At 39.2% G+C, this 25,143-nt stretch overlaps 1 protein-coding gene across 1 annotated transcript in view; it reads right to left on the reverse strand.

The window, feature by feature from the left end:
- Positions 1–19,132: 19,132 nt before the first annotated feature.
- The window catches only part of TMEM2 (transmembrane protein 2), a 129,197-nt gene continuing 123,186 nt past the window's right edge, over positions 19,133–25,143 (reverse strand). The window contains exons 22-24 of the mRNA XM_006834916.1: positions 22,548–22,702; positions 19,688–19,791; positions 19,133–19,329 (exon numbers count right to left, since the gene is read on the reverse strand). Of these exons, the coding sequence (XP_006834979.1) occupies positions 19,133–19,329; positions 19,688–19,791; positions 22,548–22,702 (456 nt within the window). The remainder of the gene's footprint in view (positions 19,330–19,687; positions 19,792–22,547; positions 22,703–25,143) is intronic.

The raw sequence follows: 25,143 nt of genomic DNA on the forward strand, positions 1-25,143 counted from the left end.
TTTCTGTTCCCGTAAAGATTTACAGCCTCAGAAATCCTATACAGGGTCGCTATGAGTCAGAACTGACTTCACAGCACACCATCACCACCACTCTCTTGCCACCCCCAAGCAAATCAGATGGAATGGTGCTGTTATTAGATGCTGTAGAGCAACCTTAATGCACAACAGAACAAAGCACTGCTCTGTCCTGCACCAACCTCACGATCCGTGCTACGCTTGAGCTCATCGCTCCTGCCACTATGCCAATCCATCTCAAGGGTCTTCCTCTTTTTTGCTGAACCCCCACCCCCAGTACTATAGTCCTTCTGCAGGGACTGGTTCCACCTGAAAATATGTCCAAAGTATGAAAGACAAAGTTGGGTTATCCTGGCTTGTAAAGAGCATGTTGGCTATACTGCTTCCAACACAGATTTGTCCTTTTGGCAGTCCATGGTACTTTTAATCCTCCAACACCATAACCCAAATGCATCAACTCTTGTACAGTCTTCTTTATTCATTGCCCAACTATCACATGCATATAAGGTTATTGAAAATACCATGGCTTGGGTCAGGCTCACCTTAGTCCTCAAACAGACTTCTTTGCTTTTGAATACTTTAAAGAGTTCTTGTTTAGCAGATTTGCCTAATGCAATATGCCATTTGATTTCTTGACTGCTGCTTTCATAAGTGTTGATGGGTGATCTGAGCAAAATGAAGTAGTCAACAATTTCATCTTTTCCCCATTTATCTTGATGATATTAATTGGTCCAGTGGTGAAGGTTTTTGCTTTCTTTACATTGAGGTGCAATCCATACCAAAAAGCCTGTGGTCTTTGACGTTCGTCAGCAAGTATTTTAAGTCCTCTGGGTTTCAAAAAGTAAGGTTGTATCATCTGCATATCACAGGTTGTTAATGAGTGTTCCTCCCATCCTGATGCCATGTTCTTCTTCATACAATCCAGTTTCTTGGATTATTTGTCAGCATACAGACTGAATAAGTATCATCAGCCTAAACGGGATCAGGGGAAGACTGTTGAACAGACCATTAATCACTCATATGCAAGTCAGACTGAAGCTGAAGAAAATTAAAACAAGTCCACGAGAACCAAAATAAGACCTTGAACATATCTCATATGAATTTAGAGATCACCTCAAGACCAGATTTGATGAAATAGACACAAATGACCAAACACCAGAAGAATGGTAAGATGACATCAAGAATATTATACAGGAAGAAAGCAAAAGGTCACTAAGAAGACAAGAAAGAAGGAAAAGACCAAAATGGAGGTCAGAAGAGACACTGAAACTTGCTCTCCAGCATAAAGATGCTAAAGCAAACAGAATATTAGAAAGAAGGAAAAGACCAAAATGGAGGTCAGAAGAGACACTGAAACTTGCTCTCCAGCATAAAGATGCTAAAGCAAACAGAATATTAGATGGAAGCAGGGTTTTCCAATCAGTTCCGTCATGGCCTACAAAGAAAATTGCAACAGATTTTAATTTTTAAAATTTGAATGAAACAGTTCTATAACCAGGATAGGGAAAATTATAGGGCAAAGCCCTGGATTAGGAGACTTGGAGGAGGTGTAGTGAGCACTTTCAGGAGCCTAATGTGGGAAAGTGGGTCACTGCCAAGACCAAAGCACATAGGTTTCCGTCTTTGAGTTGGTTCTGACCCCACACATGTTGCCCTTGTTTTCTAAGAGGTAGATTAAGTGCCTAGCAAGGCGTCCACTTTTTCTTGTTCTGGTTATAATTCTGGTTCACTGATGATTTACAAATTTGGATCCATTCCAGTTTCACTTCGTCAATCATGACTGGACCAGGAAGAACCAGTTCAAAGACCTGGATAGAAGTAGAAAATATTTTCAAACTGCACAGCAAAATTTGGACCTCATAAGAGCTAATTAGGACTAGACGAAATGGGGACCATTCTTCAAATGTCTGATCTAAATGAAAACAAATTCCCAGGGTTTCCTTTCAGCTGGCATTATTCAGTACAGCCAGTTCTCAAAAGTTTTGCTACTATATCCGCCAATATGGATTACCACTATTCATAAACATCTGTAAATGTAACTCACCCTAGAACTCTGAAGAGAGACATCTAGGCATATGTTATTTCCACAGAACAAACCAATCTTGACCCAAAAAGAGACAAAATCAAAGTGAAGCCAAATGAAAATGGCAAGAGATATGTGTGACTAATGGAGAATAAAACATAGTGAGGGCTTTATTCTTGGGAGTCTGTAACAGACAATAAAGAACACCTGGCCAGCATTTAGACCCATGCCTTCTAAGTAGAATTTTCCCTTACTAAAAGCTCTGGTTTGGTTGCTTAACCTGGGCTTCTTGGATTCTTCTACCACACCAAAGAATACCACATTTGATCCTAGCTCATCGGTCATATGGGACTTGATTAACTAGCTGCTGAATCTGTTTGCCGGCTATCCTGGAACTTCAGATTTTCAAAGATCTCTCAACACTGCAATTCTGTGAATGATTTTGACCTCTCTACTTTTGGAAAGCTATATCATCATCCTTCCTTCCAAATGAAGAGTTAATGAAAAGAACTCATAGAAATTAGACTCAGATTCACCTATCAGCAAGGCCACACCTACTACTGTCTGATGCAGGATCAGTATGGGTTATTTGGGGGCCAAAATAAATAAGCCTTTATTTTTTCATCTTTCCCAAAGCACTGACTCTTGAGCAGTTCAGAATTTCCTTCAGGTGATAAAATAGAAACTGTGAAGATTAAAATAAATACAGTAACTATTGCTGTTGTTAAGTGCTGTTGTGTCAATTCCGACTGTAAGCAGTGGTAAACAGAAGTTTGGTAGCAAAAAGTTTACCCATAATTTTAAACTTAGCTGCAAATTTTAATTGCTATATTTCTGTAAAATATAATGCCCATATTTCATTATTTTAAAGATTTTTCCACTCATTTTTAGGCCTTAAATTGGGGTGCCATTGTTCAGTCCGTGGAGTTCCATTTTACTGAGCCTATCAGTAGGGTAGGCTGTAGGATAAGCACTGGACCAGAAGGTCAGTTTGAACCACAAAGTCAGTGGTTCAAAATCACCAGCCTCTCCTCAGAAACCCTTATAGGGTCACTATTGTTTGGAATCGACTCAACAGCACTTAACAACAATATAACCACAATCAATCAGGCAACATCCTAGTATCATAGTGTCAGGTAGGCAATGACATGCTTACCATTGCTAGGGTGAAAGCCATAGTGGTCATGGCTGATCTATGACCGTTATCACCTCTATTGAGTGGTGTGCAACAAGATAGTGCAGTGCTGAAATTAAGTCCTGTTGGTACAGGGTTGCTATGAGTTGGAACCAACTCCACGGCACATAACCACCACCAACCAAATGTCTTCAACAACGTCTCCCAATGGCTTAGCATTTAAGCAAAAGGTTTTAGAGAATGCAGAAATGTTCAGAAATGAACAGAGGGGTGGGAATTTTAAGATGGATGAAATAGATTGTTGAGGATTCAGAAAGATGTGAGACCTGAGGAGAAAATACTCCCTATCAGAGGACTGACCATGCTTCCTTATTTCCTTGTAAAGGAATGACTAAGTGCTTTACGGGAACGAAGAAAGAAGATGCCCATAAGGAGAAGGTATATTTTGTGTGTATCAGACATACGCAGAAGGATTGCCTATGATAAGCTAAAGACAACTATGATAAGCAACTGAAGGGAAAAGAAATAGCAAAATCCCACAGAACAGCTGAGAGACATTTCAAAGGAATGAGGCTGATATGATCAGTTCATAAGGATGCTTTTTATTGATCTTGGTATGGTTTTTTTTTGTTCTCTTTCTTTCTTCATGGTACATAAAATCATGGTAAGTCTTTAATGGATTTAATCCTAAAATTGATGAAATCTATTTCCTCATTGTGAGTAACTGAATATAAAGTCAACTTTGGTAAGAGTTTGAAGTAATATGTGGTACGGTACGTGTGTTACGCACAGGAAACATATGGTCTCCAGTCTCTAACATACCTGGAGACTCCTTCGTTGACTGTCCCCAAACTTAGGTTAGACCTATTCTCTTTTAGCTCAGACCCCAAATATTAGTCATTTCACTGCATTCTTACCAACACCTTAAAGCCCAGTTCTTAGAGAAAACAAACAAAGAAAAAAACCAAGTTTGTCTCTAGGGTTTTCTATCTTAGTTAATGGCTTCAACATGCACCTAGTAACTCATTCTCAAAAGAGAAAACCTCATGGGTTATAATAATGCTTAAGAAGCCTGTCTCCTGTATCACATGCTCCCTCCCTCAACTCCCCAAACTCCCTTCTGGATGTCTCCACCCTCAGTTTCCCACAATGCTCATCTATTCAGCCCTCCCTTCACCCATATATTTCCCTGCTTCCCAAAACCTTTGTCTCCACCCTGACCTCCTCTCTAGCAATTTGATAGGAGCTCCTAGAAGATATTATTTACTTTTTAAAAAATCCATAGTGAGATCTTACTACATGTCTTTTTCTAAATCTAAACCCACCGGTGACATTTGGTTATTTGAAATGTCTTCCTCCCTAAATGATACAGAACAGTTCTTTAAATTGTTAAAAAGCAAAGATGTTACTTTGAGGACTAAGGTGTGCCTGACCCAAGCCAATAGTATTTCAGTTGTCTCATATGCATACAAAACCTGAACCACAAAAAAGGAAAACAGAAGAAGAATTCATGCCTTTGAATTGTGGAATTTGTGAAGAATAAAGGAGCTCTGGTAGCGTAGTGGTTACGAATCAGGCTGCAACCCGCAAGGTCAGCAGTTCGAAACTACCAGCTGCTCCGCGGGAGAAAGATGAGGCGATCTGCTCCTGTAAAGATTTATAGCCTCGGAAACCCTGTTCAGGGTCGCTATGGATCGAAACCGACTCGACAGCACTTAACAACAACAACAAATTGAATACACCAGAGACTGTCAAGGAAGGAGTACAGCCAGAATGTTCCTTAGAAGCAAGAATAGTGAGACTTCATCTCATGACTGTAGACATATTGAATCAGGAATGATCAGTGCCTGAAAAAGGACATCATGATTGGTAAAGTAGCAGGTTTAGTAAAAAGAGGAAGATCCTCAATGAGATAGATTGGCACAGAGGCTGCAACAATGGGCTCAAACCTAGTAAGAATTATGAGGATGGCACAGGACCAGGCAGTGTTTCATTCTGTTGTGCATAGGGATGCCATGATTCAGAACCAACTCAATTGCATCTAACAATCACAAAATGAAGAAAAGCCTATGAATCTGCAATTTTAACAGTAAGCCTAATGGTTCTGATGAAAGTAACCCAAGATCTCACTTTAAGAATCATAGCTCTGAATTTTAGTAAGCAAAAAAGAGTCCAAAAAATAATGTTCAGTAATACAGAAATTTCTCTCTTATCTGTGCTTTTTCCATGGGGCAGCTGAAGCATTCACATCCACTATCCAACTGCCCATTACAAGGCAATTTGATGCACAACAGTCTAATCAGGCAGTTAGAAAGGCCAAAAGCCTTCTTCCCTCTAAGGAGCTAACACTGAGACAGTATTAGTTGTTAAGTGCCATCAAGTTGATTCCATCTCATAGTAACCCCATATAGAGTTTCTAAGGCTTTAAATCTTTGCAGGAGCAGAAAGCTTCATTTTTTTTTTCCTATGGAGCAGTTGGTGGGCTCGAACCTCAGACCTTGTGATCTGGAATCCAGTGTTTATTGTATGGAGTCACCACACTCCCTAAAACAGTGTACACATCTAAAAAGCAAACTTTTTAAAAGTGTGATTAGTGGTAGGTTTAACGTCATCCTTGAACCGGGATTCTAACTTTGTAAATCTCAGCATAATTATCTTTATATCAGTACAAAGGGTAAACTCTAAAGCAAATGAGAACAAGACACACACACACACACACACACACACACACACACACACAAATAGTATCCTCATTAAACAGACTCAGGAATCCTATGATTAGGATAGAGTCCTTTATTTTATGACTTGCTAATTCAAATCTGGACTCTTGGTATGGCGCTGTAGGATCAGCACTAGACTCAGAGGCACAAGATTGGCAGTTCAAACCCACCAGCTGCTCCTTGGAAACCCTATACAGGGTTGCTATGGGTTGAAGCCAACTTGAAGCACTTAACAACAGCCTTAACTCAGTCTGAAGTACAAAAAAAAAAAAAAAAAAAACTTGAGCAGACCTATACAAAAGATTAAATAAATCAGGGCATTAAAAATCCCTCAACAAAAAGAATTCTAAACCAAGACGGCTTTACTAATGAACTCTACCAAACATTCAGAGAAAAGCTGACACCAATTCTATTCAAACTATTCCAGAATATAGAAAAGGATGGAAAACAGCCTAATTTAATTTTGAAGCAAGCAAAACCATGATAACAAAACTAGGTAAAGATGTTATGAAAAAAAAAAAAAAAAAACTACAGACCAGTATCCCTCATGAACATAGATGCAAAAATTCTCAGCAAAATCCTAGCCAATAAAATCCAACTACATATCAAAAAAATAACACATGATGGCCAAGTGGGATTCATACCAGGTATGCAGGGATGGTTCAATATTAGAAAAACAATCAAAGTAATCCACCACATAAATAAAGCAAAGGAAAAGAACCTTATGGCAGACCAACTGATGCAGAAAAACACTTAGCAAAATCCAACATCCATTCCTGATAAAAACGCTCAGCAAATTGGAATGAAGGGCCATTTCTCAGCATTAGTAAGAGCATATATACAAAACCAACAGCCAACATCACTCTCAATGGAAAGAAACTGTAAGCAGTTGCAAACAGAAATGAAACAAGATCTTTGTCACCACTCCTATTCAATACTGTGCTGGAAGTTTTAGCCAGAGGCATATGGCAAGAAAGGGAAATTAAAGGAATCCAAATTGGCAAAGAAGAAATAAAACTCTATTGTCAGATGACATGATCCTATACCTAGAAAACCCAAAAGACTCAGCAAGAAAAATATTGGAACTCATTGAAAATGATTCAACAAAGTTGCAGGGTACAAGATCAACATACAAAAATCAGTTGGATTCCTTTACACTAATAAAGAGAGCTCTGAAAAGGTTATCAAGAAAACAATATCATTTATAATAGCCACCCCAAAGATGAAATACTTAGGAATAAATTTAATGAGAGAAACAAAAGACCTATACAAAGAAAACTACAAAACACTACTACAAGAAACCAGAAGAGACTTACAAAATTGAAGAATAAACCAGGATTATGGCTAGGAAGATTAAGTATTGTGAAAATGGCAAGACTATCCAAAGCAATCTACTAATACAATGTGCTCCTAATGCAAATTCCAATATAATTTTTTAAGCATATGAAAAAATTAACCATTAGCTGTACATGGAAAGGAAAGAGAGCCAAGTAAGCAAAGCATTACTAAAAAATAAAAAAATAAAAAGTAGGAGGCATCTGACTTTCTGATTTCAAAACCTACTACACAGAAATAGTAATCAAAGCATCCTGATTGTGGCACATTGAAAAGATATAGATCAATGTAACAGAATTGAGAACCCAGAAGTAAATCCATTCATCTGTGTTCTGTTGATCATTGACAAAGGGTCAAAACATATTAAATAAGGAAGAGACAATCTGTTCACAAATGGTGCTGACGAAACTGGAAATCCATTTGCAGAAGAATGAAGCAAGACCCATATGTCACATCACATATAAAACAAACTCACCATGGATAAAGTGGAGTAAAGACCTACATGTAAAACATAGAACTAGAAAGATCATCAGCGAAAAAATAGCAATGAACTTAGGGCCTCTGATATGTGATCAAAACATACTATCAAACACAACTGGAAAACAAAAACAAACAAACAGTAGAAGACAAAAAAGGTGACTGGGATATCCTACAAATTATATACCTATTTGCATCAAAAAAGTCACAAAAGAATAAAAAGAACCCACAGACAGGGAAAAAAATTGGCAATGACATATCAGATCAGGTGTTTCTCTCTAAAATTTATAGAACACTCTAAAACTTCAATAATAAGAAAAAATTAATCCAATTAAAATATAGGCAGAGGACATGAACCAACATTTCACCTAAGAAGACATTCACCAGAAGAAGAAATAAGAGGAAAAAAAAGAACAATCTGATACAATTTGATGAACTTGACCTACACCTATGGAAGCAGCAGCTCAAAAAAGGGAACAAATCTTCACATTGAGGATCATTCCCACCCCCTCCACACACGGAGAGGACAGGGATGGGCAACTTGGATATTGGCTACCTAGAATGGGGGGCTACAGAGGCAAGAAGTGACTGGCTTACTAGCTTTTGAGAGGGAACCTAGATTCAGAGGACGTGGAGCAAGGTAGAATCTCCACTAAGTAGTATCCAATCTGTCTAGGCGGGGCGAGGAAAGGAGATGTGGATAGGTCTCTTGCAATACAACTGTGAATAATTGTTATCAGGACTGATTGTAAGGGCTGGAAATGTAAAGGTAGACATTTTGTAGCAAAGGGAGGGGAGGGATTAACTTTGCAGTCTAGGAGCAGAGGTCCCTGGGACCATCAAGGGAGAAGAGCAGAGAACGGAACCCTACCCAGAGAAGCAATAATGCCAGAGATGCAGGCAGAGATGACAACGTGGAGAGATGGAACAACTGGAGACTTTGGACCTGGAGAGGGAGAGGGGCTGTGTGCTGATGACAGGGGGTGAAGGCTTGCAGGGTTGGTGGATGATACATGGAGGGGATTGTAACCATGGCAAGGAAACGATATACGATGAGATCAATGTAAAGATAATGTTCTCCCATGTAAACTATCACATAACTCACAATAAAGCATTAAAAAAAAAAAATTCAACAAACACATGAAGAAATACTCACAATCAATAACCATTACAGAGATGGAAATAAAAATGGGGTGTTATCTTATCCCAGCATTAATAGCAAAGTTAAAACAGAAAAAGAAAACAACAAATGCTGGTGATGGTGTGTAGAGAATCTGGAACCATCCTACACTGCTGATTGGAAGTAAAATCTTGCAACCACTGTGTAAAATGGTATGGTGCTTTCTCAAGAAGTTGAAAATAGAAATAATATATGACCCTGCAATCTTGATATTTGGTATATATCTTCCAGAAATAAAAGCCATGACACAAATAGATATCTGCACACACATGTTCATTGCAACGCTATTCACAAGAGCAAGACTATGGAGTCAGCCCAAATGTCCGTCAACAGAATGATTAAACAAACTTTGGTCCATAAACATGGAATACTGCACAATGTTGAAGAATAACTCAATCTGTGAAACACCTCATAACACAGATGAACCTGGAGGACATTATGCTGAATGAAATTGTTGCTGTTGTTAAGTGCCATGGAGTCACTTCTGACTTACAGGGATTTGTGTAGTGTTTCTGAGGAGCAGCTGGTGGGTTTGAACTGGTTAACTTGTGGTTAGCAGTCCACTGCTTATCTGACAGCATCACACCAGGGCTCCATCACAAAACAACAAATACTAGATGAGACCACTACTGTAAAAAATCAAGAAAAGCTTTTCATGCTAAAAGAAACATTCTATGATGGCTATCATGAGTGGGAAGGAAGAGAGAATTATCTGCTGGCTAGAGGGTTAACTTGGGTGGCAGGTAAGACAGTTGAAAAAAAATAAAGAAGAAAAAAATAGAGAGAGATGCTACATATACACACATATATATATTTAATTTCACGATGTATTGAAAACTTCCCTGGCCATGTGCTATCTCATTGAATTTGTTTTTCTTTTCATGTATTGGAATGGGGAAACAGTATGGTTTCTCATTCAAACAATTCATTGGGGAAATTCCAAAAAGAAAGAAAGAAAAAATACAGATCATCAATATAACAATTGCCCTCTACCTAAAAAATATGAAAATCATTTGGTTTTTATCTTGACCCTTTTCCTCTGTTTAGGAAGCCCCTAAAACCTTGTTGTTCCTCCTCTTGTTTAGATATCTTCTATCCACTTGGGTCCTTACTTAACCTTGCTGGCATATGTTTTCAGTATCAAGCTGCAACAAAGGAAAGCTATAATTACCAAATCTCTTCCTATCAGCTATTGAAATAATGTGATTTTCTAGAAATGCCTGGCACTACAGACAAAGGGGGTTTTCCAATGTTCACAAAAACAGCTTCCAGAAAGATAATGGGATACAAATGTTTTCTGTGGCCAAGACCCCGAGCCTAGAATCTGAGTGGATTCTATATTTCAGAGCCAAATTGGGTTATTCATGTAGTCTCCCTGTCCAGAGAACATATTTTAAATAGGAGAAAACACATAATATTTTCCAATACCTTTCTGAAGGTGACAGAGGAGAAGCCACTTCAAAGTCCGAAGTCCTGTAAGATAGTATTGCATCTACGTATTCCATCAATAGCGTTGACCCCGTTACCCAGTGACTGATTTGCAGATTTCCCACATTTATAACTTCCTTTATGCATAGATGGCCTCAGCCTCACATATAGGTGAAATGTGCTGGTGGGCAAAACTCATGTTACAAACCAACCAATCTTAAAGCCAAACAATAGTTTAACTAGGAATAAACGGTCTGCCTTGAGCATTAGCTCTTTTATGAACTATCTATTTGGGGTCAAAGTGACAAACACAACTTGAGTGATTAGATAGGAACCTTCTTTGGAGAAAGTGATTTTATGTTAACAGGGGAAGAACAGATCAGAAATGGAGAGTGAGAATAATTGTACAACTCAAAGAATATGATCAATGTCACTATACTGCTGCACGTGTAGGAATGGTTGAATTGGTGTATGTTCTGCTGTGTATTTTCACAACAAAATAACAAACTAAAATGTCAAAGAAAAAAAACAACCAGATTAATTAACTAAACAGGATGTGCTGTATGTAGCATGTTTATATTAGCTCCATAGGCACTGGAACGGACAGTAAAAGGACGTGGTTGCCACACAAACCCACTTTTGAGTTAGTTTAGCAGGACTGATAGTTGAACACAGATCATTAGAACAGTGATGAAGGATGAAAAGGGCAAAAGTAGTCTGCAAATGTGGTCTCATCCAGGTGTCCCTGAATGGTGCAAACTATTAAGCATTCAACTGCTAGCTAAAAAGTTGGTGGTTCCAGCCTACCCAAAGACACCTCAGAAGACAGACTTGAAATCTGTTTCCAAAAGACCACAGCCATTGAAAATGCTAGGAAGCATAGCTTACTCTGCACACACAGGGTCTCCATGAGTCAGAATGAACTTGATGGCAACTGTCAACAACACCCAGTATGACAAAGGCCCCAACAATGGAACCTGAGCAGTAGAGGGCAGAAAATGGGACATGGAAAAAGAAAAGTTGCCACCAGAGACACTCATCTTTCAAGTCCTTTGTCATTTAGACATTTCACTGCATGTTAGAACTTTTCCAACTTGACTAGAAGAAAGAGTGATTGTTGGTGGTTAAAGATCTGAGAGATAATTAGAAATGTTTTTCCTCTTGTTAGGATACAGCAAAAGGCCTAGAAGAAACAAATGATCAGCTGCACTGAAGTTTCCTCTTGTTTGAACGGTGAGTTGAATATTACACACAACAGCTGTAGGGCAGAACGTGGCCACAGGCTTTCATTTTATACTTTTCTTTCCACACTGAGTAGCTCTTGTCTGCACACAGCTGGTTTGCTGAGTTATGGACACAGGGCAACTAAGGCATAAATGCAAAACTCATGAGGACGCTCAACCCAGTTCATTAGCAAGAATTGTCTAGCCTAAGGTACTAATTCTAGGTACAATGAACTGAGCACCACAAGTGTGTCAAAACTAGGGCAGAAGATTTTCATGGGGTATTTGGTGGTTCCCAAACCTGGCATTGCCTCAGAAGTTTGCTTGAAAAACAAAAACAAAACAGACTTTCTAATCCTTTGCTTCTATAAAAATACTAAATTAGAATTCTTCAGAGCCTAAAAATCAGAATGTTTTATACAAACCACACAGGTACTGCTGATGACTAATTGTGTTTGGGAGCACACTGAGACCTTTCAAGATTGTTGTTGTTAAGTTGTTAAGACGTTTCTGATTCATGGTGACCATGTATAGAGTTTCCAAGGCTATACATCTTTACGAGAGAAGAAAGCCTCATCTTTATCCCCTGGAGCATCTGGTGGACTCAAATTGATGACCTTGTAGCTAACAGTTCAATGTGTAACCCACTATACCATCTTGGGGCCTTATTATAGGTTCTAGTTCTGTTGTGGTGCTGTGAGTTAAAGCATTCAACTGTAAAGTTGGTTTGAACTGCAAGGTCAGTGGTTCAACCTCCCCAGCCACTCCTCAGAAACCCTATACAGGGTTGCTATGGGTCGGAACAGACTTGATTGCACTTAACAACATTTTTGGCCCATGAACAGCCACATGATCTGCAATACACTAAATCTGCCATGAAAATACAAAAACAAAACAAAACAAAACCTCTGAGGAAATGGAGATGGAGCTGTAGGGAGAAACAAACAAAAACTCCATATTTATTCAGATGTGTTCTCTAGGGAAGAAACCAAAATCTAAACTCACTGCCATTGAATCAATTCCAAGCTCAGAGCTATCCTATAGGGCAGCATAGAACTGTTCCAGAGGTTTAACAAGGCTGTAAATCTTTATGGAAGCAGACTGCTTCATTTATCCCTGGTGGAGCGGCTAGTGGGTTCAAACTGGTGACCTTCTGGTTAGCAGCACAGTGCTACCAGAGCTGCTTTATTGAAGGAGAAAAAGCAGAGGCATATTCAAACTCAGCAGCATTTAACAACAGTATTAAACATATAGGACTTTGAAACAAGCACCAGGGAAGCTTGTTATAAAATTATATTCCCAGATGCATAGATGTGGGAAGATAGAGGTCATGCCCCATGAAATTTCCAAGAAACCAAGAAACAGAAGCTGAAAAGAGACAAGGACCTTCCCCCAGAGCTCACACTGTGTGCAGGTACCTGGACTCCTGGTGACTTCTAGAGCCATAGGGCAACTATGTGTTTCCACTCTGATCAATGAACTATAACTGACTGAGATTCCAGGAAAGTGTTTTGCAAAGGGCAGAGTGGACTAGAATGTCTCTTTTTGACACTGGTTCCTATCTCCTTATTGCCTACAACAAATCTAATGACCTTGAACTGATAAACTCAACATTAACAACAGCAGAAGTTGGGAGACGTTGAAAGAAAATGTGCCCCCAGTGGCTTCCTTGAGAACCTACTTCAACCTTGGACTGCCTAGCTCTGGATTTCCTGTTATATGAGAAAAACAAACACAGTTATGCATAAATATATAGCAGTCTGAGTTCAACGCCCACAGATGCTGATTCTCTGGTGTAAGCTGGGGCTTACGATTCTGCATTTTCATCAAACACTTCAGAATATTCTGATGTAGGTTGTTGTTTTTTTCTGCATTTTTCTATTTTAAGTTCTCAAAATGTCAGGAAGTTCCTAGTACAATGAACACTTATATACCCTTCACCAAGATCACGAATCATCCACTGTTCCAGTAAAAAGCCAAATAGTATTTTTGGTTTTACAGGACATTTGGTCTCTACCACAACTTCTTAGTTCTGCTTTTGCTGCATGAAAGCAGCCAGAGACAATACATAAATGAATGAATCTGGCTGTATTCCAAATAAGACCTTATTTATGGACACTGACATTTGAATTTCATGTAATTTTCACATTCATAAAACTGTACTCTTCTTTTGTCTGTTTCCAACAAGTTATACTTTAAACTGTAAGCCAGTCTTAACTCTTCTTTGGTACAAAAGCAGGCAGTTGAGGTGGATTTGGCCTAGAAACCAGTGTTTACCAACCTCTGATTGATTGTGAACATAAAGTCTAGATTTTCCTGTGGATGAACTTTAATTCTATAGTTTTATATCCAGATTCCAGACTAATGATGTCTGTCTTAGTTATCTACTGCTGCTATAACAGAAAAATCACAAGTGGATGACTTTAACAGACAGAAATGTATTTTCTCAGCTTAGGAGTACTGACGTTAGGAAAGACCTTCTCTGTCAGCTTTAGAGGAAGGTCCTTGTCTCCTTTCAACATCTGTTGGTTTCACATTCCTTAGAGATCTCCATGTATCTTGGCATCAATCTTCCTCTGGGTCTAGGAGGTTCTCAGCTCTGTGACCCCAGATGGTGTGACATAAAAGGTGTGGCTCAAGCAAGGGTGTGACTTGAGTCACACCTCTTAAAAGACACAACCTACACTGACTCTGCCTCATTAACACATGTTGTTGTTAAGTATCATATACTCAGTTCTGACTTATAGTGATCCCATACAGTATAGTTTCCAAGGAATGGCCAATGGGTTTAAATTGCCAGTCATGCTGTTTTAAGTCCAGTGCTTATCCTACAGAGCAAGGACTCCACATTAACAGATCACAAAATGGTAATACACAAATATATAGGTGACGGTGGTGGTTATGTGCTGTGGAGTCAGTTCCGACTCATAGCGACCCTGTAGAGGGTTTCCAATGCTGTAAATACTATTGGGAGCAGAAGCCTCATCTTTCTCTTGCAGAACCACTGGTAATTTTGAACTAGCAGATCTTGAGGTTAGCAGCCTGACTCTTAACCACTATGCTACCAGAGCTCCACTCAACACTGGAAATCATGACTTAGTCAAGTTGATACATATTTTTGAGACACAATTCAATCCGTGATGCTGTCCTTAGGGAAATTACAAAAAACAAATATATAAAGATGTTTTCTGACCCACCCTTTGTTGTATTTTCAGTCAGAACATTTTTACAGCTTACTATGGCTGAGTTTTAGGACACTTTGTGGGGTATAGTTCCTCATTTAGAAATCCTCATAGTTCCGTCTGTCATTCTGTAATTTTTATTACATAAATATAAGTGTATTTGTTCTTCCTCACACAAGGGTCACACAAAGCATTTAAAATACAGTCTCTCTCATACTGAAGATAAATATGGGTAAAAAGTCATTTGCCTTGTAAATGACCCAAGAAATCATGCAAGATGTGAAGTGCACTGTATTTCCAAGGGGCCCAGGGGGAGACTTTCCTTTTTTTTCCCTTGGCCCATTTGTTGAAAACTACCTCCAGTCCAGTTTCTGCTCATATTTGTAGCAGATCGCATTATTGCAATAATATCAGCAGCAATTACACCCATTAAAGGGCCTCACCACTCAGATATGTCACCTTGTTAAGCCTGGTTTAATCAGTTCCTGACAGCCAAATACGAATTCTGGAAGATAATCTCCAACTCTGTATCACAGAGCCAACAATCATTGTCATTAAGGAATGTAAGTACTTACCTACCAGAAACCACCAAACAGCAAAACAAAACCACACTTGAAATAACTGTAAGTGCCTTCCCTCTTAGTGAAATGCCTTTCAGCTGGACTCATCCAAACATTACCTCACCTCATCTCTTAATGAAAAATGAGCTGTCTGAGGCACTCAAATCTCTTATCTCCCCATCCCCTTATTTGTCCATCCCTCCTCAAAATAAAGTAGTCCACCCAATGGCAGGAGGATGTGTTCTCATCTGATGAAGTTAAACAAAAGAGAACTCATAAATGTCCCTGCATCTGAACATGAGTTTAGCAGCTGCTTTGGAGTCATATTCCATGAGACTTTGTGTGCCTGTCTTTCATCTGCTTGCAGGCACTCTAACCATAATATATGGTAGGTTGGTTCAGGTGGAGAGGCAGGAATCTTGTAGCAAAGATTGAAACCCGAAGTCTGCTGAACATATGAAAGCCTCTGTGTTTCTCATCAGCAGGCTGAGTTGTAGATGACCACATTGCTGAAGCTCAACCAACGGCTCCGCCTGATGGAAAATGCTTATAAACATATAAATCCCCTTTGAGTAGATTTTGGGGGTAGAAATAGAGCAATTTGCCTGAAATGTGTATACTTGGTTATATGATCACTCTAACTTTGAAGAGTAATAAGAACTAAAAAATGTACTAAAATGCTCTATTAAAAGGAGTCTATCAGCCATAAAGAGAAACGAAATAGGCTGACATGAATGAACCTTGAAATTATTATGTTGAGTGAAATAAATCAGACACACAAGAACAATTATAGAATTCTTGTATGAAATATAAAGAACAAACAAATGCATGAAGACCAGTTTGTCATCACCAGGACCAAAGAAGGGAATAGAGAGTTACTACTGAAGGGGTACAACATTTCTCTTTAGGGTGATAAAGTTTTAGAAATAAATGTGAAACAAAAACTACTGCCAGCAAGTCGATTCCGATTCAAGTGATCCTTTAGAACACAGATGTGCCCCACAGGTTTTCTGAGAATGTAAATCTTCATGGGAGTCAGCAACCTTATCTTTTTCCCTCGGAGGCTGGTGGTTTAGAATCACCGACCTTGTGGCTAACAATCCATTGTCTAAACCACCAGGCCACCAGGATTCCTTTAAAAATAGTGGTGCTAGCTGCACAAGATAGTGGCTGTAACTTATATTATCAAATTGTGCATTTAAAAACTGGTTTAAAATGGCAAATTTTTTAATGTATTTTACTTTTGTTTTTAGGTGCCATTAGTGCAGTGTTTGTTTAGGGCTGGGAGTTCCAGAATTAATGTTGGTATCTTAAACAGATATAATATAAATATAATTTTAAAAAACATATAGACATAAGTTAAGCACTGGCTTATTAGTTCAGTGATTTTCAACTCTGGCTGCGCATTAAGACTCCCTGTTTTTAAGCTTTAAAAAGGAAAAGAATCTAGTGCCCAAGTCCTACCTTAAACCAATTAAGTAAGAATAGCCAGGTTGGGGGAGAGGGGGAAGGTTTAGAACTCCGCAGGTGATTTGTATTTGCAAAGTTGAGCACCACTGAATTGGAGAACACAGCCCTTTTTTTTGAGAGAAAAAAGCTGGTTGTTTAGTGCCATTGAGTAGATTGGACTCATAGGGGACCCTGTAATGGATTTCTGAGGAGTAGTAGCTGGTAGATTTGAACCACCAACCTGTTTACAGTTCAAACTGACCTTACGGTCCAGTGTCTATCCTACAACGTTGATGTTAAGTCCCATTGAGTCAGTTCCGACTCATAGTGACCTTGTATCTATAGGGCTTAAAAGGAGCAGCAGGTGGATTTGAACCACAGACCTTATGGTTCTAACTGGCCTTGGTTCCAGTGCTTTATCCCACAGCGCCATGCCTGGACTCCTACAGTGCTACAGCCTAATTTTACAAAATCTACTTGGTGGGGAGTTTCCCTTCTTCATTTCTACCAATAATTTTATTACAGCTGGAATCTGGAATTAAAAACAGAGAAGTAGATATACAGATCGGGTGATTGAGTCACACGTATGTATAAAATACATGCACACATATTTTTATTTTTTAACTTAGGCCCTGATGATTAGTAAAGGAATCACAAAAGACTGAGTGTCTTGGAATTTACATATCCTGAATCAAACTCTTAAAAAACACACATGTAAGTTATTGAAGTCATAAAACACACACACACACACACACAAACTTTAATCACCCTCAGGAACCATAATCCAATAACATGTCAAATAAGTGAGATCTCATTCATCAATATATATAAAAAAAAACCCAAAACCCAACAATTAAACTTTGATGAAGACCTGTGCCCTTAGCAAGAGCACCTAACAGTCAGAAAGGTCTATGGGTAGCACTTTGAGGTAGAATATTTTGTAGAAGGAACAGAAGTAACAGAGCTGCTCTAAAGTTTCTCCTGGACTCAAAAGGTGCAGGTCAGCAAACTTTACCGTTGGCAGAGGAAAGGGAACTTGCCCTGTACTCATTGCCAAAGTCAGCCTGAAATACTTCCTACCACCTCCCCTGGGCCATGCTTTCACTACACTGCATGCATTGAAACTGTGGTGGCATTCTGATGTCTCTTTCTCCTCTTGGTTGTGGCATCATTTCCTTATGCCATGTACCATCCTCATGGGCAGGAGAAGCTAGGATCCAGTAAGAGAGAGAAGCAGGAGACAATGGGGTCCTTTATTTACCAGCTCTGCAAATTTAATTAATTCCAAGTGAACCAGTTCGAAAGAGGTTCATTTCTGGGCTTTCCCATATGATACTGGCCCTTTAAGAAGACTCTCTCACCACCACCCCTCACCCCAGCTTAAGTACAATAATTTTGGGGTATCACTGAGCTTTTTGCAATTTCCTGGCAGGATTGTGAACAGAAAAGCTTAAAAAAAAAAAAAAAAAAAAATTCCACATTAAAAGAGCCACAATAAACCCAAGTTCAGGAGAAACCAAGAACAGACTTCCTCTGTGTAAGTTAGGAATGACACAAGGTTACAGTTCAGGAGAATAACCTGCTTCTTAAAAAAAAAAAGGAAATATTCATATCAGTTCTGCTTTTTAAACATAAATATACAGTCAGAACAGGTTAAGGATTAAAGCTGCAAAATGGTTGCAACAACCTCAAACCCTGGTGCAGGTCAATCTTTTGCCCAATATTCAGATGTTAAAAGGAATTTCTAAGCCCTTTTGCCCCAATGTACTTTGCTGTTTGAAAAGCTGAACACTCAGAAGTCATTCATATACAAATGAGTACAAATAGCACATGTCCAGGCAAAAAAGGGCATGAGCTGGGCCTGAGTAGCCACATAAAACTCTGTTATTCAGTATCATAAAATCCTAAAAAGCTGCCCGGAAACAGGGCCAAGGCATCATGGAACACACCAGCCACCAATGGCAACCACCATTTGACACAACTGAGTTTCAGGCTTCAAGTATCCAAGGTGCTACAAACAGCTGGTTCTCTAAAGAGTTCAGGCTGATTCTCGGAAGCTCCCCAACCCCATCCCAACATCCCATGATACAAAAAGTAAAATACTGCTTAGGGCCACTACAGAACACTGGGATGGAAGGAGAGGAAAGAGAGAACCATTCTCCAAAGACACCAGCCTTACAAAATACAAATAAATTCTTTAACAATTTGTACAACTATAAGGTGTTTGAGCTGGTATTCAAGCAATCACTTAAAGTCTGGTTTTTGTTTTTGTTTTTCCTTTTCCTTTCTGAATCAAACAGGAAAATGGTTCCATCGGGTTAACAGTGTCATTGTTACATGCCATAAATTAAATAAGTTAGTTCACATTTTTCTTTTCTCTTCCCAGCACTTAAGTTAGTTAGTCTCTAATGTGCTTTTGAAGCTTGTTTTAACAGTTCCAGGTCTCGTCTGGGGGCAGTGGAGACTTTGTGACAGCCATATTCGCTCAGCTGCAAAGGGACAAATTGTTCCAGAAGCCCGAGACTCTGTCCAGCAGGACTGGTAAGTAGTTTAGTCCATGAAGGTTTAAAGTTTCCACTGAATCCCAAAAATATGATACTCCCTGAAAGAATATGAAACAAAACAAGAACACAGTTCAATTGGTATAACTACTAATTCCAGGTAAGATAATGCAGGAGGTGAACTAGAGGCGGGCAACAGAGATGGTTATAAACACACACACACAAACTCCACTTCCTTACGTCAATAAATGAACTCTTATCACCCACTTCTTGCCCCAAATAACAAACCACATCCCAACACACTTCCTCTAACACTGTTCTCTCCTTTAAAAATCATCTTAATGATACCCCATTCCAGCAAAACAAACTCATGAGAATGACCTGGCAGCTAAGTTCCAACATAAAAATGCAGATGTTACTGGTCTTGTAAGGATCGTAGAAAATGATAAAAATACAAACCATTGTGATAAAGATGAGCTGGTTTGACTAATCCCAGAGGTACTAATGAATCCGAAATATTCAACTGCTTTATTTCTCCTTTTGTGCTCAACAGAATAATCGACCTGCAATTAAAAGTTGAAAAAAAAATCAGAGTAAAATTGAACAATTCCACATATATTTATTGAGTGGTGGTAAGTGGTGTGTCATCAAGTCGGTTTCAATAGGACTTCCGAGGCTGTAAATCTTTACGGAAGCAGAAAATCTCATCTTCCTCCCAAGGAGTGGCTGGTGGATTCAAACTACTGACCTTGTGGTTAGCAGTCCAATGTGTACACTACATGTACAAAACCAAAAAAGACCAAACCACTGCCATCAAACTGATATCCACTCATGGAGACTTCACATGTTACAGAGTAGAACTGAGCTCCATAAATATTTCAAGACCGTGACCTTTCAGAAGCAGATCACCAGACTTTTCCTTCAAGGTGCCTCTGGGTAGGTTAGAACCCCCAAGCTTTCAGTTAGTAGTCAGGTGCTTACCCATCTGCACCATCTGGGGATCCAAATATTACAGCATAGAATAGAAATACTTGTTAAATGAACAACACAGAAGAAAAAAAACTCTCAGATGCATTCTCATCCCTGCTGTTCTGAGGTCCCATCTAGAACATTTATGTTGCTACTCTGAAGGGTCTCTGAATGTAAGTAATTTGATCTAGTCGACAGCTTGGGACAGAATTCTCTTAGGGAACAGATTATTATAACATGGGCAGTTTATTTTGGTCTACGGTTTATTTATTAAATGAATGGATACAAATGGATTCTGAAAAACGTAAGTAAATAAAATGTGTTCCCTATGGTTTGATTTAAATTGCTATCTTTATCATATAAATCAGCACAGAAACTCAGAGCTGCTTACAGATTCTCTGAATCTCTCCCCTTTGCCAATACTGTGCTGATCTAATTACTATGGCTTTATCATTTATATTAATACCTGATAAGTCCCTTTTATTATTGCAACTCATTTAAAAATACTTGATTACTCTCTCACATTTATTATCAAGATGAACTTCAGTACCAATTGTCAAGTACAATGGAAAAGTAATCCATTAGGCTGATAATGAAATGGTTCTAAATTTATATTTTAATTTAGTAGAATGACATCTTTACACACAGTGTTTTCCATGCAGAAATAGGACTCCTTTATTCACTCCTTTAATACAATTATTACTCAAATTTATGTACCAACCACTAATGCCAAAGATAAAGAAATGAAAGACCAAGTTCTGCAGTCTGAAACTGAACATCAGATACATTGATAATTACTGGTGATTGGAATGAGAAAGTTGGAAATGAAGAAAGATCAATAGTTGGAAAATGCAGCCTTGGTCATAGAAATAACATGGGAGATCACATGACAGAATTGTGCAAGACCATGGCTTAATTACTGGAAACAACTTTGTTCAACTTCATAAATGATAACAATACACATGAACTTCACTAGATAAAATACAAAGGAAGTTCCTACAAGTATCTTAATGCAGAAGATGTGTTGTTGTTAAGTGCTGTTGAGTTGGTTCTGACTCATAGCAAACCTGTATAGGGTTTCCAAGGAAGAAACCTTGTGGTAAGTAGTCCAGTGCTTATCCTACAGCACTACATGAGGACTCCAAGTGCTGTAAATATACAGTGAAGATTACAATCACAGGTACTACCCCCAGTGGCTTCATGGGACTTACTGAAATCTGGTTCTGTAATCTATGAAGAGTGTAAGTAAGTGATCAGATTAACTAAAGATGATTACTAAAAGTGGTTAAGATGCCAAAAGGGCCTTTACTCGCTGGGGTAGGGTCTTTACTTCATGTTTTCACTAAAGAAAGGCCCGTGTGTAAATCACTATTTGCAGCAAAGCCAAGTGGCAGGAAACAGCCTGAATTCATCCCCTTACATTCAGGTAGGGTTTGACCATCACAGAAACAGAAAGGCTTTTCTCCTGGGCATCCTTCCTCAGAGACCAATAAAGACACTCAACAGACGAGAGCTCTTAATAGAGACCAGACACTCATCCCACCAAAGAATCAATGTGATCTATTCTACTCATGGTGACTGGCTCAGCTATGACATCGTAAACCACAGCCATAGTGCAATGTTGTGCTAGGTAGGGTCCATCTGTAAGACAGCTGGCTGCAAAGGTAAAATTACCTATAAATGGCTTCGAAATGGTCATGAACCTTCTGATTTAGTTAGATGTAAGGTTGTTGCTGTTGTTAAGTGCCTTCAAGTCAGTTCTGACTCACAGAAACTCTGTATAGGGTTTCTGAGGAGTGGCTGGTGGATTTGGACTGCCAACCTTGTGGTTCACAGTCCAGTGCTGATCCTACAGCACCACACCAGGAGTCCTAGATGCAAGGTAGATCAACTTAATACTAAAATACGGAATTGTTATTGTGGTTGTTAAGTATCATCAAGTCAGTTCTGACTCATAGCAACCCTGTATAGGGTTTCCAAGGAAGAGCTGGTGGATTTGAACTGCCGACCTTGTGGTTTGAAGTCCAGTGCTGATCCTACAGCCCCACACCAGGAATCCAAATATGGGATAGTCATGTTACAAAATATTGAGTTTTTCTCTTTCTAAGGACCTTCCCACCATTTGTAAAATCTTCTAACATTCAAGTTGTCACCACTGATAAGCAGTGTGGTTATGCAAGATCATGGAGTCTCTGGGTGATGCCAAAAGGGAATGTGCTCAGCTGCTAAACAAACTGTTAGGGCTCATTGATTATGAAATAAAAGATTGGGCAGATGAACCCATGTTTATGCATCATCTTTCCAGAAGGCTCCGATGGCTTGTCACTGGTACACAGCAAGCTTCACCTACCTTGGAGGTATTTTTGTTTTTAAATACTCTTCCACATGATGGACATAAGCAAGCGAGAATATCTTTTTTTCCACCAACTGGAATGGAACACTGCACGCATCCACAACAAGGATGATGACACCTGCACTTTGGAGAGGAAAGTCTGTGCCATTGATCTGAAAGAGAAAAATTCTCTAATGAAATCACCATTGTGCTAACAGCTCCAGGTGGACCCTTCTTCCCAGCCTCTTCTTTCTGGCCTCTAAACCCCCGATTCAAAATATATTTCCAGGATCCAAATTGTCTAGTTCACTTGTTATTTCCCTGCAAACATTTGGGACTCATGCCTGGGGAGCAGTGGCATACTCAGCTAAGCTCAGTGACTCTTTTCCCCAGGGCTCAAACTGTTCATTCTTACACAAGTACTGTCTCACACTTTAGCATCAGGGGAAAAATACTCTAATACAAACACCAGGCTACTACAGTGGTCAGTACTGCCGCTCAGAGAGCTGACTTTCTGTCACCTTGGTTCAGAAAAATGCATATCATGTCTTGATTCATTTAAGTACCCCCATTAGCGTTTAGGCTTGAAATATCATAGCATCCAGCTGGCCTTATCTTCTTTACTCCAAATACAGTTCTCCTATGATATCAAAATGGGAAAGTAGTAATTTTCCAGAAGAAGGCACTGTTATGTTTTGTTTCACAATAAGTGTGAGTCGGAATTTCCATAGTCATCCTCTTTAAATTAGTAGTTGGTGAAACTCTAGGAGCTTCTAAATATCATTAAGTTCTTCATCAGAAAGCGAAGAAGCAAAAAACTGACGAGGTCAGGGAAAAAAAACAAATCAGCAAGGAATCATACCCACGGGCACAGTTTTTGTTTCTAACATGAAAATACAAACTGTGCTAGGAGTTATCAGGAAAGAGAGGAGGCTCAGGAAAGAGAGGAGGCTGTCTCCTCCCGTAAAGATCTGCAGCCTGGGAAATCCTACAGGACACTTCTACTCTGTCCTATGGGGTTGCTATGAGGATAAGTGGTCTTACTTCCCACTATACCTTCGTCAAGTGGAATAGACTCACTGACAATGAATTTGGCATTGATCTCATGGGAACCAAACGGCTTTTTGCTGTTGTTGTTGTTAAGTACTGTCAAGTCAATTCCGACTCACAGCAATCCTGTATAGTTTTCCAAGGAGCAGTTGTTAAGTTTGAACCGCTGACCTTATGGTCAAACCGACCTTGCGGTCCAGTGCTTTATCCTACAGCACCAAACCAGGATTTTGTTGTCATTGTTAAATGCTGTCAAGTCGGTTCTGACTCACAGTGACCCTGTGTCGGGTTTCTGTAGAGCAGCTGGTGAGTTTGTACCACCGACCTTGCAATCCAGTGCATTAACCCCAGCACCACACCAGGACCCCATACCAGATTTTTAGCTGTATTTCAATAGTTGTAACCCAGTGAATAATCCTGAAAATGCTGAGATAAGGTACTATTTTATAATTAAGAAAGGTTGAACATGATTCCCTTATTTAAGATATCTGAAGACTTAATATTGAGATACATTTAAGGGGGAAAAAAATATATTAAATGACCCTCAACACACTTTAATTAACCTGTTGCTTAAAGGAATTGTGAAATGTTCCATAAAAATTACAGCAATGCCATGACCCCAGCAAGATTCTCTTCATGATGCATATACAAGGTAGTAGAGATACCAGCTGCTCCTTGGAAACCCTATACAGGGTCGCTATGGGTCGGAACCAACTTGATGGCACTTAAAAACAACAACAAAGAGATACGCATGATAAAAGAGACACACATGATAAAACATGGTATTCTATGGTATCTCTAGTATCCCAGGCACCAATATACAGTAAGCGAGTTCTAAAAATGTCTCCAGCTCCTGGGGCATGCATGACATTTTTTTGGTAAGACAATACCTGTGGTAACTATCTCATACAGCAGAGGGGTTCAACACCCACCACTTCCCTTTAACAACCAACTGCCACTAACTTGTCTGTAAATTTCCACGCAGCTGCCTACATTAAGAAACTGAGCTAACAAACTTCATGCCACTAAAATTCTATGACTATACTATAAAATACAGGACTGCTGACATTGGAGAAAAGGTACAGATAGGTGAAGGAATCTTGAACTACTTTTCAGTAAGAATATTTTAAAATCAGGAGTTCTGTGGTTCTGTACAATAAGGACTGGACTGCTAACCACAAGATTGGTGGCTCAAGCCCACCAGCTGCTCTTCAGGAGAAAGATGAAGCTCTCTGTTCCTGCAAGAATTGACAAGACTCATAAACCCTACACAGGGTTGCTAAGTCAGAACCAACTCAATATTCTTAAATCAGAGTTGTTAAAAAGTGACCTTTACTTCTGTATATATATATTTGTGATGATGTTTCTCACCCGTAGAAAAACTGAACTCTAAAAGAGACCAGATGAGACCTGGCCCAGGCGTTAAGAGGCTATGATATAACAGGTTAGACACCTGTTTACCAGAGAGCTTTTTATGTGGTGGCTCCCAAGTCAATCGGATTTGGAACTGGCCATAAGCTAACACCTGGTTAAAAAGAAAACCAGTTATTGTGAGATTGATTCT

Source organism: Chrysochloris asiatica, unplaced genomic scaffold (genome assembly GCF_000296735.1).
Source record: "Chrysochloris asiatica unplaced genomic scaffold, ChrAsi1.0 scaffold00014, whole genome shotgun sequence".
Classification (NCBI taxonomy): Eukaryota; Metazoa; Chordata; class Mammalia; order Afrosoricida; family Chrysochloridae; genus Chrysochloris; species Chrysochloris asiatica.